General features: G+C 42.4%; 2 protein-coding genes across 2 annotated transcripts in view; both read right to left on the bottom strand.

Moving 5' to 3' along the window:
- LOC123519786 overlaps positions 1–22,856 on the bottom strand; it is a 112,120-nt gene that overhangs the window by 46,338 nt on the left and 42,926 nt on the right. Inside the window, exons 5-10 of the mRNA XM_045281292.1 lie at positions 20,062–20,168; positions 16,670–16,727; positions 16,360–16,551; positions 849–1,052; positions 569–718; positions 57–241 (exon numbers count right to left, since the gene is read on the bottom strand). Coding sequence (XP_045137227.1) covers positions 57–241; positions 569–718; positions 849–1,052; positions 16,360–16,551; positions 16,670–16,727; positions 20,062–20,168 — 896 coding nt within the window. The remainder of the gene's footprint in view (positions 1–56; positions 242–568; positions 719–848; positions 1,053–16,359; positions 16,552–16,669; positions 16,728–20,061; positions 20,169–22,856) is intronic.
- Positions 20,564–22,525, bottom strand: LOC123520024. The gene is made up of 2 exons (XM_045281843.1): positions 21,134–22,525; positions 20,564–20,933 (listed from the first exon to the last, which is right to left on the bottom strand). Exons 1-2 carry the CDS (start codon positions 21,411–21,413, stop codon positions 20,899–20,901), a joined length of 315 nt encoding a protein of 104 aa, XP_045137778.1. The 5' UTR covers positions 21,414–22,525; the 3' UTR covers positions 20,564–20,898.

The following is a 22,856-nucleotide window of genomic DNA, read 5'->3' as shown; positions in this document are numbered from 1 at the left end:
TCATATTGAAACCAGATCAAGCATTCATTAAGTTTTGAAACCAATATAATGCTTACTTTGTTCCCAGAAAGGTGCAGTTCTCGTAACGAATACAGTAGTTTGCAGTCACCGTAAGAGATGTTTTCGATTTTGTTATGCGCCAATGAAAGTTTTTGTAATGATTGGGGTAGGCAGTCCCCTTTTTCTTCATCTAAATCATCATGATCAAAACATGTGCAGTGGCCCATGGTGTCTGGTGGAACTATTAAAAGATATTGCCATAATTATCTAAATTGCCTATTCCTTGAACAGGTAACACTTATAACAAGATCTTGCCTCATGTCAAGAATATATGATAAAGAGAAAGGGAGATACCTAGTCCCCTTTTTCCATCTCTTTTAGTCACTTTCTAAAAGATGCAAGAATAAGGACACCTGGCTCTCCTACAATGGGAACTTGCAAACAATGCTAAAATTCAATTCAAGGTAGGTGCAAGATAGAGCCAAAATGTAGTATTTGTTAAAATATCAACCATTACTTCATTGAAAATATGTAATGATCATGAAATTGTGAAATTGTTGGTACTTACTGACTGATGATATTTTGTTGTCATCTGCAATGACTGTCTTGAGTTTGCACCACACAGGAGATTCTATACCAATCATATTAAACAAAGCATTGTTTTTCAGAAGGAGGATCTCAGCATCAGAGGGCCCAATGTAAGGAACAAACTTCAGGTCTAAGACAAGGGTTAAACCAATCATTACTTTTCTTTTAAGTAACACTATCAGACTATCTTTATCTTTTCATGGACATCTTCTAAGAGTGGCACATTGAAAGAAATTAATATAAAATGACATGCCTCTAACCTGAGGAGGTGCAGTTAACAGTTTTACTTCTCAAATCACATGAACAGGTGGCTGGACATTCCTCCCAGCCACATTTCTTCAAGGCTTCATCTGGATGAAAATAACTGAGCTTCTGAGCCCCTTGGATCCTATCTGGATGCTTGGTGGCATAGTTCCACAAATGGTAGAGGGAGCAATGTGTGTAGGAGTTGTTCCACAGATTTCCTGCATAAAAGTATCCACAAATTATGATAAGAATCTGTGTCAAGCATGAGATGCACATGAATGATATTATATTGAAAGTGAACACGGATAGGAATCTATGTCTAGTAATGTTGAGTGGAATCTAAATTAAATGCTAAATGCAAATACAACTAGCTGATTCTGAGCAGTTCAAAAAAGCTGGTAAAGGAATCTATTGTTATGCACGGGGGGCTTGGTACATGTGTTGAGGTGGGCCAGAGTCAGTACAAGTCACACCAGGCAGGCACAGGAAAGACAAAGGTACATGACCATTTCACTAGCACTTCATTATACAGGTCACAAAAAGTATCAGAAGTACAATGTCAAGCAGGGTAGCCACAAGCACACTCTGCCCACTTTGTCAGCACAGGCTACAAGGTGAGAGGTCATGAGGGTTGGTCAGAGGTGTAGTGTAGTGGCTAGCACGCTCAACTCACAATCGAGAGGGCCAGGTTCGAGTCCCGGTAAGCGGCGAGGCAAATGAGCAAGCCTCTTAATGTGTGGACCCTGTTTACCTAGCAGTAAATAGGTACGGGATGTAACTCAAGGGGTTGTGGCCTTGCTTTCCCGGTGTGTGGAGTGTGTTGATGGGGTCTCAGTCCTACCCAAAGATTGGTCTATGAGCTCTGAGCTCGCTCTGTAATGGGGAAGACTGGCTGGGTGACCAGCAGACAACCGACCGAGGTAGAGGTGCTGTAAGTAGTATAGACTATTTAAGAGGTAGGTGGTGACGTTCCCCCTACTGTCTACGTCACCTCTGCATCTCTGTCATGAAGCTGTATGCCGGCGAGTGTACAAGGTGTACACTCGAACTGCGTATTTGCACTGTCTCATTCATATACACACATACACACAGGAAGCTCTTCCCCAGTTCATGCACTCAACCCACGTATTCACACTCGCACCAGCATACACATACACTCCCCCCAACCACACACACACACACATGACACTACCCTCCCTTACTCTTAAAGTTGACTCTAACTGTTACACATCAATTCCCACAGCTAAATCAAACTCAAAGAGAACACTACTATTAAATGCAAATGTACAAATGAACAAATTAATCTTCATCCATTAAATCTGACAGGTCACAGTAGTAATGTAGCCTGCTAGGCTTGTAGCAGTGCTGTTTAAGTATGGCACCAGGCTGACCAGCATGCAGTGAAGAGGAAGGGATGGTTGCCAAAGTATCTTCTCCATACACTCCTTCCAGTAAGGCCAGCATCCAAAATAGGCTGGCAGTCCACTGACTGCGGTTCCCTTACAGCCGGCTCACACTCATCCCACCTTCCCTCCTCCTCCTCCTTGGTCTAGTTTGCCTCTTCCTGTACCCAGGTGTAATGACCAGGTCCATGGTAGCACTAAAGACAGTCCACATGGATGATGAGTTTACAACCACAATGTCCTAGACAGATCATGTAAGTGACATTACAGCCTCCACACCTTGTAAGGCTCTTCCCAGGGGCTCTGCAACTTCAGAGACAACCCTCTCTTTCTACAAGGGTTGTACAGCCACACCAGATCACCAGCAGAGTAGCTCAACTCTCTCATCCTATGGTCATAGTACTTCTTCATGGCCTTCACTGTCATCTGAAGACTGCCTTGCACCTGTCTGTGAGACCTATGATAATCTTTACTGCAGTGCCAATGCGTAGCTCATCATGACAACAGGCAGACTTTCATCAGGTGGCCACCTGATGATCAGGTCCACTGGCAGTCTCAGCTCCAAGATGCCAGATAAACTGAAGCTTGTGGGGGTTGCCAGGCGTGCAATATTTGGGAGGTACATATTACATATCCACACCTCCCTTCCCTCTTATGCTCGCAGCACCGCCTCGAGCAGAACTCTTTTCCATGAGCTACTGGGAATGACGTGGGGCAACTTGGGGAGTAAATGAATCAAACTGACTTTTCCCATCTGAGCAAGGGACCACAGGACTATGAGGTAGGGGGTCATCACTGTCAGGTGTCACTGGACGCAGAAGCAGTTGCAATGCCAGACACGTCCACTAGGGAGATGTACTTCATAGTCCCTGTTCCTGCTGCAGCCCATGACCACACCAACCTTATCCCAGTGAAGAGACACCGGGTCTTAAATGCATACTGTGGTTCCAATGCTCAGCTTGGGGAGGGGCCGGGCATGCTGGTCAAAGTAAGCTTGCACCTGGGCAGCTCAAGCGGCAGTGCGATGGTCACAATCCTCTGTCTTGGCCTGCCAGTCCAGAGAATGATTCTGGATGGGCAGGGACACAGGAGCAAATAAGATAGCCGTAGAGGTGCTGCGCAGGGGATCTTCCTGTATAGTTAGAAGTGTTATGGAGCTCCAGGAGACCTCTGACAAACTCTTCTGTGTCAATATTGCCGGAGGGGCTGTCTTCAGGATGAGATGTTTCACCAACTTGACAGCCACCTCAGCATGACCATTAGACTAGCAGCCAATTTAATGGTCATGTTATGTTATGAAACCTCCCTCTTGAATGAAGTCAAGTCATAGGAAGTTGAAAATACAGACACAGGCAGGAGTTCCACAGTTTACCAAAGAAAGGTATGAAAGACCGAGATTACTGGTTAACTCTTGCATTAGAGAGCTGAACAGAATAAGGGTGAGAAGAAGAAAGCCTTGTGCAGCAAGGCCACAGGAGGAAGGGAGACATGCAGTTAGCAAGATCAGTAGAGCAGTTAGCATGAAAATAACAATAAAAGATGGTAAAATATGCAACATTCCAGCAATAAAAAAGAGGCTGAAGACAGTTAGAGGAGGGGAATTGATAAGACTTTAAGCCTTTGAGTCTTATAATGCTGTGTGTATGAAACCCCCCTAAACATGTGAAGAGTACTCCATACAAGAGCAGATAAGGCCCTTGTACTGAGTTAGCAGTTAAAGAGGCAAAAAAAAACTGGCAGAGACTCCTTAGAATGCCTAACTTCATAGAAGCTGTATTAGCTAGAGATGAGAAGTGAAATTTCCAGTTTATATTATGAGTAAAGGATAGACCAAGGATATTCAGTGTAGAAGATGGGGGACAGTTGAGTGTCACTGAAGAAGGGGGATAGTGGATAGCTGTCTGGAAGGTTGTGCTGAGTTGATAGACGGAGGAATTGAGTTTTTGAGGCATTTTTCTCTGCCCCAATTAGAAAGCTTAGAAAGATTAGAGGTCAGTCGTCCTGTGGTGTCCTTGCATGATCTGTTGACTTCCTGAAGGGTTGGTCATCTCTGAAATGATGTGGAAAGATGTAGGGTGGTAATATTAGTGTAGGAGTGGATAGGGCAAGAAGTTTGGTTAAGATCATTAATGAATTATAGAAAGAGAGTGAGTGACAGGACAGAACCCTGAAGAATACCACTGTTGATAGATTTAGGAGAAGAACAGTGGCCGTCTAGCACAGCAGCAATAGGGCAGTTAGGGAGGAAACTTGAGATAAAGTTGCAAAGACAAGGATAGAAGCCATAGGAGGGTAGTCTTGAGATCAAAGCTTTGTGCCAGACTCTATCAAAAGCTTTTGATATGTCTAATGCAACAGCAAAAGTTTCACCTAAATCTCTAAAAGAGGATGACCAAGACTCAGTAAGGAAAGCCAGGTCACCAGTAGGCCGGCCCTGATGGAAGCCATACTGGCGATCAGATAGAAGATTGTGAAGTGACAGATGTTTGAGAATCTTCCTATTGAGGATAGATTAAAAAACTTTAGACAAGCAAGAGATTAAAGCTACATATAAAACGGTAGTTTGAGGGATTAGAACGGTCATCATCTTTAGGAACAGGTTGAATGTAGGCAAACTTCCAGCAAGAAGGAAAGGTAGAAGTCGATAGATATAGCTGAAAGAATTTGGCCAGGCATGGTGGAAGTACAGAAGCACAGTTTTTGAGAATAATAGGAGGGACCCCACTGGGTCCATAAGCCCTTTGAGGGTTTAGGCCAGTAAGGGCATGGAAAACATCATTATGAAGAATTTTACTTGGTGGCATAAAAAGTCAGAGGGAGGAGGAGAGGGAGGAATAAGCCCAGAATTATCCAAGGTAGAGTTATTAGCAAAGGCTTGACAGAAATGTTCAGCTTTAGAAGTAGAAGTGATGGCAGTGATGCCATCAGAATGAAATAATGGAGGGAAAGATGAAGAAATAAAGTTATTGAAGATGTTTTTGGCCAGATACCAAACATCTCAAGTAGAGTTGGAGTTCGAAAGACTTTGACATTTTCTATTTATGAAAGAGTGCTTGGTGAGTTGAAAAACAGACTTGGCATGATCCCTTGTCAGCAGCAGGAAGAGGCATGAGAGCATAAATTACTTGCACAACACTTAGCACTGACACTGCACACATGACACTAGCACTGTATACACAACACTGGCATTGCACACACTGTCACAGGGGTCACTACAGCTCTAAGTAGGGTGTGAAGAGTGGCACAGCTTAGCCAAAGCAATATGCGGTGCGGGAATTGGCAACGTTTCCTGGACTCACTGTGCCATGTGGAGTGGGATAGCTTCTAATAGAAGACATTCACAAAACTGTAGGTTCTGAAGGAAATGCAGACTGGTTGTAGTTGACTGTATTACAACAGGACAAGTGGGAAAACAGCCATGGCAAACCCTGAGAACATGCCTGCCTCCAAGGTGCCAGCTGGACTGAAATTTGCAGGGGTTGACAGGCCTACAATATTTGGGAGGTACAAGGGAAACGAACATATTACATACAGTATTATACATCCACACGTGTGCCAACTTGATGCAATTAGAGAAGTGCGTGATTCTTTCTTGAAGGTTTTTTCTTGGAACAGCATGTGTCACAGGCCATACACCATTCCTGCACGCCTGCACGCATCCTTACCCAGTAAAAGTGCTGACAGAGGCAGCTCAGAGTCTTCTTATCTCCATGATGACCTCTTGTGAGGCCCGTGTGCAACTCCTGCAGCAGTTCAGCCCTCAAAGAGGTCAGCACCACTAACCAGGAAGAGTCACCTCCTCTTGTCTTCTCCCAGTACTTCAGTAGAACACCCTGATCCAGGTTCAGTGTGGCCCACTGGTCTATGAAGTGTTTGATGGAAGGACTCTCAGCCAAAACCACCTCCTAGCCTGCTTGTTGCCTGCCTCCAGCCAGCAGATTACTGGGGCAAGGTCTGTGGCCTCCCACTGTGCTCTCCTCCACTTAAAGTATATCTTATCTGTGTCCCCCAGGACTGTCAGTTGCCAGACTACTGCACCAGGTTCCTTCCCTATACAACGGGTACAGCCCAGCTCACAGGGACAGCAGCTTAAGTTGTCAGCATTGTTGTTGATCCTGCCTGGATGGTGCTTGATGCTGTAGTCGTACTGCTCAAGCTTACCCAATCACCATGCTAGTTGTCCTTCGGGCCTTTTTAGAGTCTTCAGCCACCTCAGAGCAGCATGGTCTGTTCTTATGATGAATTTTGTGCCATTTAGGTACAGGTGAAAGTGTTCCAGATTCTTAACCACTGCCAGCAGCTCCTTCTGGGTGACACAGTATTTGTGTTTTGGTTTACTAAAGTTGGTGGTGTAGTAAGCAATCACATATTCTTGCCTATCTTTCTCCTGCGATAGCACACCTCTGATGCCTTCCGTGCTTGCATCTATGTCCACCATGAATGGATGACTCAGATCTCAGTAAGGCATCACCAGTGTTTCCATCAACATGCTCTTCAAGCCACAGAAAGCCTCTTGGCAGATCTTAGTCCACTTAAAAGTTGCTCCCTTCCTCGTGAGTTGGTGGAGTAGTGCTACGACGGTAACGAAGTCCCATACGAAGCAGTGATAGTAGGTGCAGAGTCCTAGAAAACTTCTAATCTCTGCCACATTCCTAGGCAACAGCCAATCTTGCATCACTGCTATACTTTGTGGGTCAGCTCACACTTCATCACACCCAATGACATGTCCCAGGAATGGCACCTCATGCTGGAAGAACAAACACTTTTTAGGGCTGAGCTTAAAGTTGGCCTCCCCATAGCCCCTGTAACACCTCTCTCAGCTGCCAGAACTCCTCCTCGAAGGTCCAACTGAGGACAATGACATAACTGATATAGAGCAGCACCGTTTTCCACTGTAGTCCCTCAAGCACCCTCTCCATCAGGCGCTCGAAGCAGCTGGGGACATTACAGAGACCAAAAAGGAGCATATTAAACTGCCACATATCTTGGCCTAACATGAAAGCAGTCTTCAGTTTGTTTTCCTCAGCTAATTCTACTTGGAGATATATGCATTTCAGGTCCAGCATAGAGAACCAAGTGGCCCCTACCAGCATATCTAGGGTGTTGTTGATTCTGGGCAGGGGGATAGGAATCCTTTATTGTGACAACTGTTCAGAGCCTGATAGTCCACACAGAAGCATGTCTTGCCATCCTTCCTCACCAGGACCAATGCCGCTGACCATGGGCTGTTAGAATGCTCCACTAAACCCCATCCCTCTAGCTTGGTGACAAACTTCATCTCCTCCCTCTTGGCAGGTGCAATATTCCTTGGAGCATGTTTGCCAATATGAATACTGTGCTTCACCAAATCAGTGCGACCCAGATCCATCTCATCTAGACTGAAAGCATCAGCATAATGGATTAGTGTTAGCAACATCCTCTCTGCTTGGTCTTCCGTCAAATGAATGGCACTCCTCTGCGCCAGATCCTGCAATGCTCAGGTAGTGCTCCCAGTTGAACATAGCCCAGCAGCCTCCTCATCCTCTAGCTATTCCATCTGGCACTCCACCACTTCACAGGTGCCAAACTTTGGGCCAGCTGGGATCCTATAGGTCTTGTTGGGATAAGTAGGCCACCAGCACATTAAAAAATTCTTCCCCGACTCTCACGAGGCTCCACCTCACTGCAACACTGTCAGCCAGGTGCCCTTCTCTTGTGGACTCCACCATGCCATCTGCTCCCCACATCTTTTGCAATAATCAACACTGGACCCTAGTCTCTGTCCCAGGAGCAAGGTATACTGGCATTGTGCGGGAGCAAGGGCATTTCTTTCCCATGCACTTTCAAAATCAGGCTCCCAAACTCCACGCATGGTTTGCTTCATAGGAAGTAGTGCAGTTCCAGCAAACAGAGTTCCTCCAAGTTAGCAACATACATCAGCAGGCAATCCTCTGCACTCCCAACACCAATTTGAATTTCCACTGGGCCCTTCAGCTGCACACAGTGCCCTGTAACTCCACAGGGCCGTGGCTGAGCATCTTCACCTCCTCAGCCATCGACTACGCTTGTGGCCTCTCTTGCCACAGCCCCAAGAGGACCCTCTAAACTCTCCTGTGCTTGTCCTGTTCACTCCTATTGGTTTGGCAGCTGATGGCTTCTTCTCATGGCTTGTGCCCTCTGAGCCCTGAAGTTGCAATGGGACATCACTGCCTCTTCCTCATAACCTGTGGTGTGGAGGAACGACTTGAATTACATGGCCCTTGGCAGCACCTCCCTGAGATCTCATAGGTGTGCCTTCTTTATGTAGATCTGGAATTACTGTTGCTGCAGGGAATGCACAAAGTGGTCACAAGCCAATACGTCACCCATGTCTTCCGGAGCCATTAGGTAGGCATGTCTCACTAATGACTATAGCCTGTGCTAACTATGGCAGAACTTATCCCCTACCCCACATTTAGCCCTTTAGATAAACATGACAGACCTCCACTTGGTACTGTTGGCCAAACTTGCACTCAAGCCCCTCCACCACACATGGGTAAGAAGCCCGCTGTTTTTCTGACAGATGACCCTGCACTACTACCGCTGGCAGGACACAAGTTGCAGGCAATGTTCAGCCTCATCCCAGTCTATAGCATCCACCAGCAATCTGATACTGGGCTTGGCAAGCTTCCCCAGCAACAATGCCATCAAACTCAGCCAGCTTCTATCTCCCAGTATAGTGGCCAGGCACTGTCAGGAGAGGAAGAGGTGAGAAGGGAGGGGCAAGGGCAGTGGTGGATGCTGACGTTGTAATATTGCACCGCCCATCCACAAGCGAGGCACACCTTGTTGGCTTCTCATCGACTGCCACCCTGTCATAGCTCTGCCTGTAGTTGCTTTGCTGTATCACAACCTGTCGCAAGGAGGCCATTTCTTCTTGCATGGCACAACTTGCCAACTATATATAGTGCAGCCACTTCTTTCATTACCTCCTGTGCCCCTGAGCGAACATCATGCACCTCCTAGAGTAAATCCACCTTGACACTGCCACTTAGCTCCTTTACAAAATGCCGTGCCTTATCTCCTATGAACTCCAGGTCTCTATGCACTGTCTCACGAAACTCACGTAACTGAGCATCCATTTTCTGTGCCTGAGCCTGAGCCTGGACGTCCATTTTTGCCCAACAAAGACCGTAACAACTCGGGTACACAAGGCTCTTCACTTCCTGAGGCACTATCAACACCATTGTTGTTTTCCTGGTTGTCTGCCATCTGGACTGACAGCCAACTCACAAAGACACATAATTTTAAGTCCAACACTTTACATAGGATGAGATCCCACTCTTGACACCACTTGTTACACCCTGGGGGGATTCGTTATGTGCATTGAGACAGGGCAGAGTCAGTACAAGTCACACAAGGTAGGTAGAAGAAACACAAAGGCACACAATCATTTCACTAGCACTTCATTATCCAGGTCACAAAAGGTATCCCAAGCAAAATGTCAAGCAAGATAGGCACAAGCACATTTTTACTGTTTTGTTAGCACAGGCTATGAGGTGGAGTACAATCAAGAGGCTCAGTCAGAGGTGCTGTGGGTAGTACAGCCGATCTAAGAGGAAGGTAGTGGCTGAGTGATGTTCCCCTGCTGTCTATGTCACCTCCACACTTCTGTCACAAAGCCGTATGCTGATTTGTATGCTCAAACCGCCCATTCACACTGTCTCATTCACACTTACACACACACACATAGACACATGGACAGCATGGTTACTGAAGAAGATATAAGGAAAATTATAAGTAACTTGGATATTAATAAATCAATGGGGCCTGATGGCATATCTGGGAGGTTGCTGAAAGAATGTAAAGATCAATTGTTGAACCCCATACTTGATATTGTGGAAACCTCCACACGAACAGGAATAGTCCCAAAAGAGTGGAAAAGAGCTGACATTGTGCCTATATATAAGAATGAAAGTAGAATGGAACCGTTAAATTACAGACCAGTATCGTTGACTAGTATATCGTGCAAGGTATGTGAAGAAGTAATCAAAGCAAAGTGGAGTGAGTATCTAGCACGTGAAAACATCCTGAGTGAAAGGCAGTTTGGTTTCAGAAAAGGAAGATCATGCGTATCCAATTTATTATAATATGTTTTTATTCAAGAGTGACTGACACTCTACAACATAGAGGGAGATGGGTGGATGCTATTTACCTGGACTTGAGAAAGGCCTTTGATAAAGTGCCACACAATAGACTGATGTGGAAACTAAAGAAGATTGGAGGAGTAAGTGATAAACTAGCAAAATGGATAGAAAATTACTTAGTGGGAAGAGAAATGCGAACAATGGTGAAAGGAAAGAAGTCAGAGTGGAGAAAGGTAACCAGTGGAGTTCCACAAGGGTCAGTGCTTGGTCCCATCATGTTTTTTATTTATGTTAATGATATGCCAGTAGGAATTGACAGTTACATGAATATGTTTGCAGACAATACTAAAATTATGAGGAGAGTAAAGAATGTGGAAGATTGTAACAAGTTACAGGAAGATCTTGATAACATATATGAGTGGAGTAAAGAGTGGCAGATGAAATTTAATATAAACAAGAGCCATGTTATGAAAATGGGAAGTAGTAGATACAGACCAAACAAGGATTACAGGCTGGGTGATGAGAAAACTGAAGAGACCAATGAGGAGAAAGACTTAGGAGTAACCGTGCAAAACACTCTGTCACCGGAGAAACACATAAACAAGATATTTTGGAAAACATATAACATGCTTCAAAATATTGGTATTGCATTCCATTACCTAGATGAAGTAATGATAAAGAAGATACTATGCACTTTAATAAGACCCCAGTTGGAATATGCAGCTTGCATCTGGTCACCACACATGAAGAAAAATGTGAAGAAGGTGGAAAGGGTACAGAGGCTGGCAACAAGGATGGTACCAGGATTCAAGGAGTTAGACTATGAGGAAAGACTGAGGGAGCTGGGGCTGACCACATTAGAAGAGAGAAGAACAAGGGGTGACATGATAACTATGTATAAATTGGTGAACAAGATTGACATATTGGACAGAGAATTGATAAAGGTGACCACAAGTAATCATCTCCGAGGACATGGAAAAAAACTAATAAAAGACATCTGTCTAAATGATGAGAAAGTACAGTTTCCTGCATCGTAGTATTGATAAGTGGAATAAACTGAGCAGTGATGTCTTTGACGCGGTGTGTGTCAATCAGATGAAAGAGGGATATGACAGGAGTAGACAAGGAGACAGGACACAGAGAGCTTAGCTCGGGCCCTGTAATACACAAATAGGTAAATAGGTAAATACACACACACACACACACACACACACACACACACACACACACACACACACACACACACACACACACACACACACACAGTGAAAGACGACCAGTGGGAATCTATAAGATGGGAGATGGAGTAGAACTAGAAAAAGTAAAAAAGGAAAAGGACTTGGGAGTGACGATGGAAAAAAACAATCAACCGGTAAGCCATATTGATAGAATTTTCAGAGACATATAATTTGCTAAGGAATATTGGATTATCATTTCACTATATGGACAAAGAAATGATGAAGAAATTGATAAGTACTAAAATAAGGCCTAGATTGGATTATGCAGGAGTTGTGTGGCTACAAGAATGCTTCCAAAATTTAGAGGGATGACATATGAGGAGAGACTAAAAGCTATGGATCTTCCAACCTTGGAACAGAGAAAAGAGAGAGGTGATCTGATACAAGTTTATATAAATTGATTAACGGAATGGATCAAGTGGATAAGAAGAAACTAATCCTGAGAGAAAAATATGACATTAGAAGCACAAGATCACATAGTAAGAAACTGAGGAAAGGAAGATGTCTGAGAGATGTTAAAAAATATAGTTTCCCACAAAGATGTGTTGAGACTTGGAACAGTTTGAGTGAGGAAGTGGTGTCAGCAACGAGTGTGCATAATTTTAAAGAGAAATTGGATAAGTGTAGATATGGAGACGGGGCTACACGAGCATAAAGCCCAGGCCCTGTTAAACTACAACTAGGTAAATACACACACATACACGGAGCACAGCCATCGAGCAGGACACACACATCTGAGTAGCTCGCAGAGATTATTACAAAAGGAATTGGACTCAGGCCTAGATGTATGTACAGGGGAGAGCCATAGGTTCTCCAATCTCCAAATTAAATATGTGTTAGATCACATATAAGGAATGAATAACAATAGAGAGATGAAACCAAGTAGCGCTGCCAGGCGTATGGCGGAATCAAAACATACGCCGAGTGATAACCAACGCTTTATAGAAACCCCTATTGGTTTAAGGAAACTGACTGATGATACTATGGACAAGGATTTCTCGGGTTTCAGGGATGAACGATGTAATATGAGAAGGCTTATTAAAGTAGAAAGAGAATTAAGATATATGAAGGAGACGATGTCTTGTCTCATGGACAAACAAGACTGACTGATAACGGAGAACACAACCCTGAAATTGAGAGTAGCTGAATGTGAGAAAGTCAGTGCAATAAACCAGGAATTGAAAGAGGAGATTCAGGAAATAAGGAAATTCAGGAGAACACAAAAGTTGCTGCAATAGAAGTTATCAAGGAAAAGGAAGATTTAGTGTGGGATGCATTGGACAAGAAGAAAAGCTTCGTGATCTATGGGATGAGGGAAAAGAAAAAATCCAAATAAATTCACTAGAGAACATGAAGAAAGGGAAATGGCCAAAACTGTTATCAAACAAGTACAAGACAGCACACAAGAATTTCACCCGGAGATGGAGGAAGTGATTAGGCTGGGAAGGTACAGTGAAGGGGTAAGAGACCAATAAAGGTGAAAATGAAATCTCAAGTGACTGTAGAGGAAATTATGGCTAGAAAAGGAAAGCTGGCCGATGATGTCGATCACAAGTAAATATGGATAAAAGAGATATGAACTTAGAGGAAAGGGAAAAGGAGAAAGTGCTAAGAAGTGAAGTTAAGGGAAAAAAAACGAGAAAAGGACAGAGATAGAGAAGAAGAATTTTAACTGGAGGGTTCTGGATATGAGAATAAAGAAGTGGTACCTAAGGAAAAAAGAGGTCGTGGAGGAGGCAATAAATTAAGAGTGACTTATACTAACATAGATGGGTTGTTATCAAGCATATTGGAAGTTCAGGATTATTTGAAAGAGAAAAAGCCGGATGTAATGTGCATCATTGAAACAAAACTGAAAAAAAAAGATCCATGTCAACTTTAAAGAGGAGGGATATAATACTTGGAGGATGGACAGGAAGGATAAAGGGGGAGGAGGAGTGCTAATATTGGTTCGTGATAATATATGTGTGGAGGATGTGCAATATGGTGAGGACAAAGTGGAAGTAATGGGAGTAACAATCAGAACAGAAGATTTGAAGAAAAGAAAAATTATAGTTACATATGTTCCACCAAAGACTAATACATGGGGAACAGAAGAGCATAAAGATATGCAAAGAGAGGTGATAAAGTGCCTAGATAACATGATAAGAAGAGACAGAAGAATACTTTTAGTTGGAGACTTTAACTGTAAATAAATAAACTGGAGAGATGTGGAAGTAATGGTTAATGCTGGGCAGTGGAGCGAGAAAATGTTACAGTTAATACAATGGACCAGTGGGTGGAGGAGTCAACAAGGTACAGGGGGGAAGAAGAATCATCATTGCTTGACCTAGTTTTCACAAAGAAACCAGAGTCCCCTCCCATCATAAAATACCTTAGTCCAATGAGGAAAAGTGATCATGTGACATTATAGATGCAAATGCAGGAGAAAGATGAGATAAGTTACAGAGAGGACTATAAAGGAGAGAGATTAAATCATGCAAGAACAGATTTTGGAAAATTAAGGATTTTTTTTTTGCTGGTATTGAGTGGAGTAATATTATGTGCAGAAAGACTGTACAAGAGAAATATATGTCCTTACAGAAATACAATGAAGGAGTAAAAAAGTTTGTTCCTGTTTATAGAGTTCAGAAAAAAATATATGCTTGGTACAATGTTAGATGCATACAAGCAAAAAAGGTAAAATATAAAGCGTGGAAGAAACTCTTAAAGCAGGGAAATTACTATAACAGACGGCAGTACAAAGATGCTAGAAATGAATATATTAGAGTAAGGAGAGAGGAAGACAGAAAGTTTGAGAAAGATGTACTGGATAAAAGTAAAGATTAACCCAAACTTTTCTATAAGTTTATAAATGGCAAAACAAAGAATAAGGAAACAATTGAAAAATCAATTAAAGAAAGGAAGACATACTAAACAGAGAAGGAAATGTGTGAAATAATGAATGATGAGAGCTTCAAAATGGTATTCACTGCAGAAGATAATTTCACAGAACCTAATAGGACATTGGATTGCCAAGGATTACAGGAGATTGCAGTGCACAAAGAGGATATTGGAAGATTACTGGATAAGTTGGAAGTCAGAAAAGCAATGGGGCCAGATGGTGTATCAGGCTGGGTGTTAAAAGAATGTAAAGAGCAATTACTGGATCCAATTTGGGAAATAATTAAAAGTTCAATAAATGAAGGGAAAGTTCCACTAGAGTGGAAGAGAGCCAACATAATACCGATATTTAAAGGAAAAAAGGCAACTGAACCACTAAACTACAGACCAGTGTCACTTACAAGTGTTGTAGGGAAGTTATGTGAAATAATTATCAAAGAAAAATGGGTAAAATTTCTAGAAGAGGAGCAAGTCATATCTAACAGACAATTTGGGTTCAGGACAGGGCGGTCATATGTATCAAACTTATTAAGCTTCTACTCTACTCTTGCAGGACTGGAAAACAGAGATGGATGGGTAGACACAGTATACCTGGACATTAAAAAGGCTTTTGATAAAGTCACTCATGGAAGACTTCTTTGGAAACTAGATATCATAGGAGGACTGCGTGGAACCTTGCTCAAATGGACAAGAGATTATTTGAAGGATAGAGAAATGAGAACTGTGATTAGAGATACATACTCATCTTGGGGTAAAGTAACTAACAGACTGCCACAAGGGTCAGCGTTAGCCTCGATTATGTTTTAAGTTTATGTAAATGACATTCACATTGGGATAAACAGTTATATAAATTTATTCGCTGATGATGCAAAGTTGCTAAGAGTTATCAAAACCAGAGAGGACTGTCTGCTGTTGCAGCAAAATTTAAAAAAGATCTATGAATGGAGCAGAAAGTGGATATTGGAGTTTAATGCCAAGAAATGTCACATAATGGAACTAGGAAAGAGTAAGAGAAGACCAGTATGGAACTATTTGATGGGAGAGGAGCAAATAATGAAGACTAAAGAGGAAAAAGATCTTGGAGTGATCATACAAGAAAATCTGATCCCTGATAAACACATAAGCAAGATATTTGACTATCATATAAGATGTTGACTAATATAAGAGTGGCATTTCATTACATGGATAAAGATATGATGAAAAAAATCATCACAAGCATGATATGCCCAAGGCTGGAATATGCACCAGTGGTATGGTCTCCTAGCTCTAAAAAGTATATAAGAAAATTGGAAAGGATACAGAAGATTACTACAAAGATGGTGCCAGAATTAAAGGACCTCACATATGAAGAACGACTGAGGGAAATGGGACTGCCAACCTTACAAGATAGAAGATAACGTGGGGACCTAATAACAATGTATAAGATAGTAAATGATATTGAAAAGATACACAAAGAAGACCTGGTGCTGATGACAGATGAAGATGGAAGGAAAAGAAGATATGAAAAGAAGACCAGGATGAGGCAGTGTGTGAAGGATATTGGAAAATACAATTCTCCACACAGAATAGTGGAAAAATGGAATGCGTTGGATAATGTAATTGTCACAACACATAGTGTGAATAACTAAAGAAATACTTGAGAAATGGAGACAGGTCACTAAGAGCCCTGTTCGAACACTGTACAATACAACTAGGTAAAGACAACTAGGTAAATACACACACACAAATAGCATGGAAAGATAATGTGAAAAGAACATTAAATACATGATAGTTGTGGAACAACTATCTCCATCCAGAGAGAGAGAGAGAGAGAGAGAGAGAGAGAGAGAGAGAGAGAGAGAGAGAGAGAGAGAGAGAGAGAGAGAGAGAGAGAGAGAGAGAGAGTGTGCAACAAACCTGAGATGTTCAAATGAACATGACTCTTAGATATGATGTTCATAAATGAGACAGGGAGGTTGGTTAAGTAGTTGTGGGAGAGATCAACAATACTGAGGTTGTTCTGTATTGTATCTTCAGGCACACTCTCAATTCGTAACTGCTCCAGGGAACAGCGTGACATGTTCAGGTGTACCAGCTGCTGAAGGAGACCTACAGAAGAAAGTTACACATTCATGAATGATTGGTTATATGCAACATTTGTAACAATAGTTCAAAGATATTGCCATTTTACACTAACATCTTTCTTCTGAATGAACTTCCACCTTACCTCCATCTAATGAAAGACTTATGAGCTCATTCCCAGCAATATTTAGTATCTGCAGCTTCTGTTGAGTGAAATCACCCATTAATATGCATAGTGTGTGTGTGTGTGTGTGTGTGTGTATATGTGTGTATGTATATATGTATATATATATATATATATATATATATATATATATATATATATATATATATATATATATATATATATATACAGTGGAGACTCAATACTCAAACGTCTAAATAGTGGGACTTTTCAATAGTCGAACGCAAAAGTTCGACTTAATACTAAAATAAATACTTATTAGTCGAACGTCCATCCACCTGGCTATAAAAAAGGGTCTCTCCTTTCCTGCCACCCCACGCGCCCCTCCGATCCACTGCAGCCAGTTTATCCTTCGTTGTCATAAGAATGACATTGTCCTGTGCTTTCTCTCGGCAGCTTTTTCTTTTCTTTTTTTTTTGCATTTAGAAGCTTACAATGGCACTGAATAAGCTTGTTTGTGGTGAGAATAAGCCTACAAGAAAGAATGTAGTGACAACCATCGAAAGGAAAAGTAGATTATTGATAAATATGAGAAAAGAGGAAAAATAACCAATCTTGCGGCTGAGTACTGTATGGCTAAATCTACAGTAGCCACAATACTGAAGAAGAGAGAGCTCATTAAAAGAGCTGATGTGGCGATTGGTGTGAAAAGGCAATTTAAGTGACCTGTGGCAGTGGAAGAAATGGAAAAATTGTTGATTGGATAAACCAAAGGCAGATGGCTGGTGATTCTTTGTCAGAGGCCATAATTTGTGTGAAGGCTAGGCTGCTGGATCGTGATTTTATTTCTGATACTATATCTGACTCCAATGATGATTATAAAGCAAGTAATGGGTGGTTTGTGAATTTCAAGAAAAGAACTGGAATTCACTCTGTTGTGAGGCACTGCAAGCCCCCCAAGTCAGGAGTAAATATATGCTATATGTCACTGTGTCACCAACTCCCACGATGGATGGTGGGAGCGACAGTGATTTCACGGTGTCCGATTCCGCCACCTCTTCTGTGCCTTATTTCTTCACCTCGGATCTCTCGCCATGTTGCAGGGAGACAACTCTTGAATGAGACTGGTATCAGAAGGGCTTTAGAATTAACAGTTTCTACAATAATAGAGAGCGAGGATAGTGATGTTCTGGGCTCTGATACGGATATAGGAGGTTCAACCACCGAGGGGGAAGACATTCCACCACCACCACCAGCAACTCCTATTGTATGTATTTTATATATGTTTTTGCAAAAAATATACAAATTAGATCACTTTGCAAACATTCTGATTGAGAGAGAGAGAGAGAGAGAGAGAGAGAGAGAGAGAGAGAGAGAGAGAGAGAGTGTATACAAGAGTATACAATTCTATCGCTCTAGCCAAGGCTGCTGGACCCAATCGGACGCAAGGCCACGTACACCAATGATACCACCTCGTTCAACCTGTGATATTTTGGTAACAACAGCATCTAGAGACTTCTGGTTTTTTGCATTGCAAAGAGGAAGAGTTGCTTGTCGGCCGAACACCATTTGTTCTCACTCGTTTATTGAATTGCCAAGTGTAATCAGATGTGAATACAGGCTATTTTGTGTTTCTCACCAAACCTCCCAAGTTAGCGCGAGCTAAAAATCACACAAAATTACACTTGGCAATTCATTGAACGAGTGAGAACAAATGGTGTTCTGCCCACAAGCAACTCTTCCTCTTTGCAATGCAAAAAAACAAGTCTCTAGATGCTATGGTTACCAAAATATCACAGGTTGAATGAGGTGGTATCATCGGTGTACGTGGCCTTGCGTCCGATCGAGTCCAGCGGCCTTGGTTAGAGCGATAGAAAATGGGCCCTTGTATCCTATCTCTCTCTCTCTCTCTCTCTCTTTCAATCAAAATGTTCGCAAAGTGACAATTTGCATATTTTTTGCAAAAACATATATAAAATACATACAATAGGAGTTGCTGGTGGTGGTGGTGGAATGTCCTCCCCTCGATAGTTGAACCTCCTATATCTGTATCAGAGCCCAGAACATCATTATCTTCGCTCTCTATTATTGTAGAAACTTAATTCCAAATCCCTTCTGATACCCCTCTCATTCAAAATTTGTTTTCCCACAACATGCCATGAGGAGGTAGACTCAAAGTGTAGAAGTAAGGCGTGTGGAAGAGGTGGCGGAATAGGACACTGTAAAATCACTGTCGCTCCCACCATCCATCGTGGGAGTTGGTGACACAGTGACGTATAGCATATGTTTACTCCTGACTTGGGGGCTTGCCGTGCCTCACAACAGAATGAATTTCTGTTCTTTTCTTGAAATTCACAAACCACCCTTTACTTGCTTTAAAATCATCACTGGAGTCAGATGTACACTTAACCCTCGGCTATCGCGCCCAATTGGGGCTGAAATAGCCGCACCATAGCCGAAAACGTGATAGCCAAATTGATCTTGGCGGGAAGGCGGTTTGGCCAATGAGTGCTCAGATTATCCATGACGCCATGGCTGGGCGCGCGATAGCAAGCATCTGAGGTCACGATAATGAAATTTTAGCAGCTTTTCAGGGGTGCGCGATAGCAATAAAACGCGATAGCCGATGTCGCGATAGCCGAGGGTTGACTGTAGTATAAGAAATATGATACCATCCAGCAGCCTAATTAGCCTTCGCACAAATTATGCCCTTTGACAAAGAATCACCAGCCATCTGCCTTTGGTTTATGAAATAATTTTTTTTTCCATTTCTTTCATTGCCGCAGGTTGCTTAAGTTGCCTTTTTACACCAATCACAACATCAGCTCTTTCAATGAGCTCTGTCTTCTTCAGTATTGTGGCTGCTGTAGATTTAGCCATACAGTACTCAGCTGCAAGATTGGTTATTTTTCCTCCTTTCTAGTATTTATCAATAATCTCCTTTTTTCCTTTCCATAGTTGTCACTACATTTTTTCTTGTAGGCTTATTCTCACCACTAACAAGACTCTTTGGCACAATTGTAAGCTTCTAAAAAAAACTTCAGAGAGAAAGCGTAGGACAATGTTCTTCTTAAGACAGCGAAGGATAAACTGGCTGCGGTGGACTGGAGGGGCGCATGGGGCGGCAGGGAGGGAGAGACCCTTTGTTTACAGCCACGTGGATAGACATTCGACTAATAGGTATTTTTCAAGTACATATTAAGTCGAACTTTTGCGTTTGACTATTGAAAAGTTCGAGTATTGAGTCTCCAATGTATTTTTTTTTTTTAGAATTTAATTAAATTTTCACTAGTTCCAATCATTGTTAGAGAGAGAGAGAGAGAGAGAGAGAGAGAGAGAGAGAGAGAGAGAGAGAGAGAGAGAGAGAGAGAGAGAGAGAGTTATTTAGATAACATAGTATTGAAGGTACTTACAGAGTTCTTCTGGAAGGTGCTTGCCTCCAAGTGATGGAGTTTGCAGAAGGAAATATCAAGATACTGAAGAGATGGCATTTCCTTCAACACTTGCTTCAATTTCCTGTCTGCGGATACCAAAGGCCATGTTCTTATTTACCCATTTCTCATTGATCTTCGATAGGTATAGTACAGTATCAATTTTTCATAAAAAGTAAGCACAATTAAAATCTCACCAATAAGGTATATTACTTTAGTATATAGATGATGTTATCTTGGTGTTCATATCTGTCAACTTTTGAGTCTGTGGAGGATAAGAATCCCTTAATCCTGCAGGCTACAGTTAACCATGCTGATTACACTACATTCGGCCCTCGATATAACAAACTAAAACAGTCATTGCTTGAAAAAGTTTGTTGCTTGAAAATACTTACATATGATAAATACTGGCATACACACACACACACACACACACACAAAAAAAAAAAAAAAGTATTAACCAAGTACATAATGTAAATAAGTACTATACGTAATTTAATACGTTAAACAACTGAAACAATGGTTAGAGTCACACATTTACATTTTATGGGCCTGTCACACCTTAACGTTTTAGAGAACGTATGGCTAGCGTATGGAAAACGGTGGCACACGCTCAGCATACGCTTGAATAAGTTATGGGTACGCTGCTCCATCGTTAGGGTACGTTGAAGTATGGTGGCGTACGGTGCCGTACGTCGTCGTACGCAGGGACAGCGAGAAGTTTTTGAGCATGCACAAAATTCTCGACGTATGCCAGCGTGTGGCCAGTACGTTATGCATACGCTGGGGATAAGTTAAAGGCACGTTAGGCGATCGTTATCATTCGTTCTCTGATCGTTCCTCACGCGTTGTATTCTCTCTGTGAAGTCTGGCGTTCCATCCCCACTCTTCTTCTTCTGAAGACGTGTGTGGGCATCCCTCAGGGAGCGAAACCACCCTTGCAGATGATCCACTGTTTTTCCCATAATTTTAGCCTGATCTTCCCATAATTTGGTTTTCTTGTCAACACGTCTGTAGTCAGTCTTCTTTACATTCCACAGTATGTCATTTTCTCTCACAAAGTCACACATTATCTGTTCTTCTTCAGGATCCAAACAAAACTGAGTCTTCTTGGCTCTCTTTTTCATATCATGTGGTTGTAGAGTAGAGGTCGATGCAGCAGAGGATGCGGTGGAGCCTGCAGGGGAGGCATCTCTTCGCGGTGGCGAAGATGAGTCACGCCCATCTCTATCACCCAAGACGTCCGAGACTAGAGGTGAAGATGACAGTGTGGGTGTCTTGCGACCACGGCCGCGGCCCCGTGCTGGTTTCTTGGTCGGTGACCTCTTGCCCATGGCTGGTATAGTTGTGACACGATAGTCCTTGCAGCAACCTTTTTATGCAGTTGATATGCGTCACGTGATCAAGGGACGTACGATACTCGATTGTTACGCGTATGCTACTCGATCGTTACCTGTTAGTTCGTTCCTCACACGTTCCTCACGCGCTGAGTACGTTCCCCGATCGTTGTCTTATACGCTCTGCATACGTCAACAACGCGCCGAAAAACGAAGAGTTCAGCGTATGCCACCGTTTAACATGTTTACCATACGCTAGCCATACGTTCTCTAAAACGTTAAGGTGTGACAGGCTCTTTACTTGTTTGGGAGGCATCTTGGCACAAAACAAATACCTGAATCAAACAGCAACAGAAGAATTATGTATGTAGTACATACGTTCCTCAAGAGACAAGCGTGGAGTGAGGAGTGGCTGGCAGGACAAGTGTTAACATGGTGTGTTAATATGGGGATTGCACCATGTAACACATTTTACATCAGCCTCAATACCTGCCTCACTTCAACCTATGAGTTTTTTTTCTTTTCCTTAATGATTTTACAATGTACATAGTAATATACATAATGTAAATTTCTAATTTATTTAAACAGGATTTTACATGTTTATTGTTATTTTCATGTTAAGATGCTTCCAAAGCTGGAGTCACACCGGAGATAAAAGTGTCCAGGTACTACAATGTCAGGCGGGATAGGCACAAGCACACTTTCACCACTTCGTCAGCACAGGCCAAGAGGCTTGATCAGGTGTATAGCGGGTAGTACACCCATTCAAAGTGGCAGGTGGCAGCTGAATGACACTTACCTGTTGTTTATGTCATTTCTGCACCTCTGTCCCAAAGCCATTCACTGGTTCAAGCACTCATACCTTGTATTCACACTTTCACACACACACACACACACACACACACACATCATGGCATCCACGCCTCGACAAGCCCAGGACTTTGAAGGGTTCGTGACTACTCCAAGAGGACTGGAGAAATTAGATATGGATGCAAGAATTCAGGCATTAGAAAGTAAGTTCCTAAACATTTTATCCATAGAAGAAAAACTGGATAGAGTCAAAGCGGAGAACGATTCCATCAAAAAAGAGATCTATTTGTTAACGATAGAGAACAAAGAGCTATTGAGGGAAAAAGTAGAAATGGAGAAAGAAAACCAACAACTAAGGAAACAAAATGAAGAGATGAAGGTTAAACTCCAAGAAATGGAAAAGAAAATATCCGAAGGGGACTTGAGGAAGGAGGAATGCCTTAACCTAATTGATGCCAGGATGAAAGAAGTGAACCATGAACATCAGGAGGTACAAAGGTCCTTTAGGGAGATAGTGAAAAAGCAGGAAGAGGAAAATAAAGTGATTACGCAGAGTGAAATGGTTAAGGCACTAAAGGAAAATGAGTATGTGGTGAGAGATATTGCTGAAAAGAAAAAATGCGTGATCAT

Source organism: Portunus trituberculatus, chromosome 46 (assembly GCF_017591435.1).
Source record: "Portunus trituberculatus isolate SZX2019 chromosome 46, ASM1759143v1, whole genome shotgun sequence".
Taxonomy (NCBI): domain Eukaryota; kingdom Metazoa; phylum Arthropoda; class Malacostraca; order Decapoda; family Portunidae; genus Portunus; species Portunus trituberculatus.
The sequence above is the reverse complement of the archived record's forward strand: the minus strand, read 5'-3'. Positions and strand labels throughout refer to the sequence as shown.

What these genes read in the sequence shown, in the direction of transcription:
- LOC123520024 (XM_045281843.1), bottom strand. Translation starts at nt 21,413, where the DNA reads ATGGGCAAGAGGTCACCGACCAAGAAACCAGCACGGGGCCGCGGCCGT. An exon ending in GATAATGTGTGACTTTGTGA is followed by an intron (nt 20,934 to 21,133) that starts GAGAAAATGACA and finishes TTCACAGAGAGA; the next exon opens with ATACAACGCGTGAGGAACGA.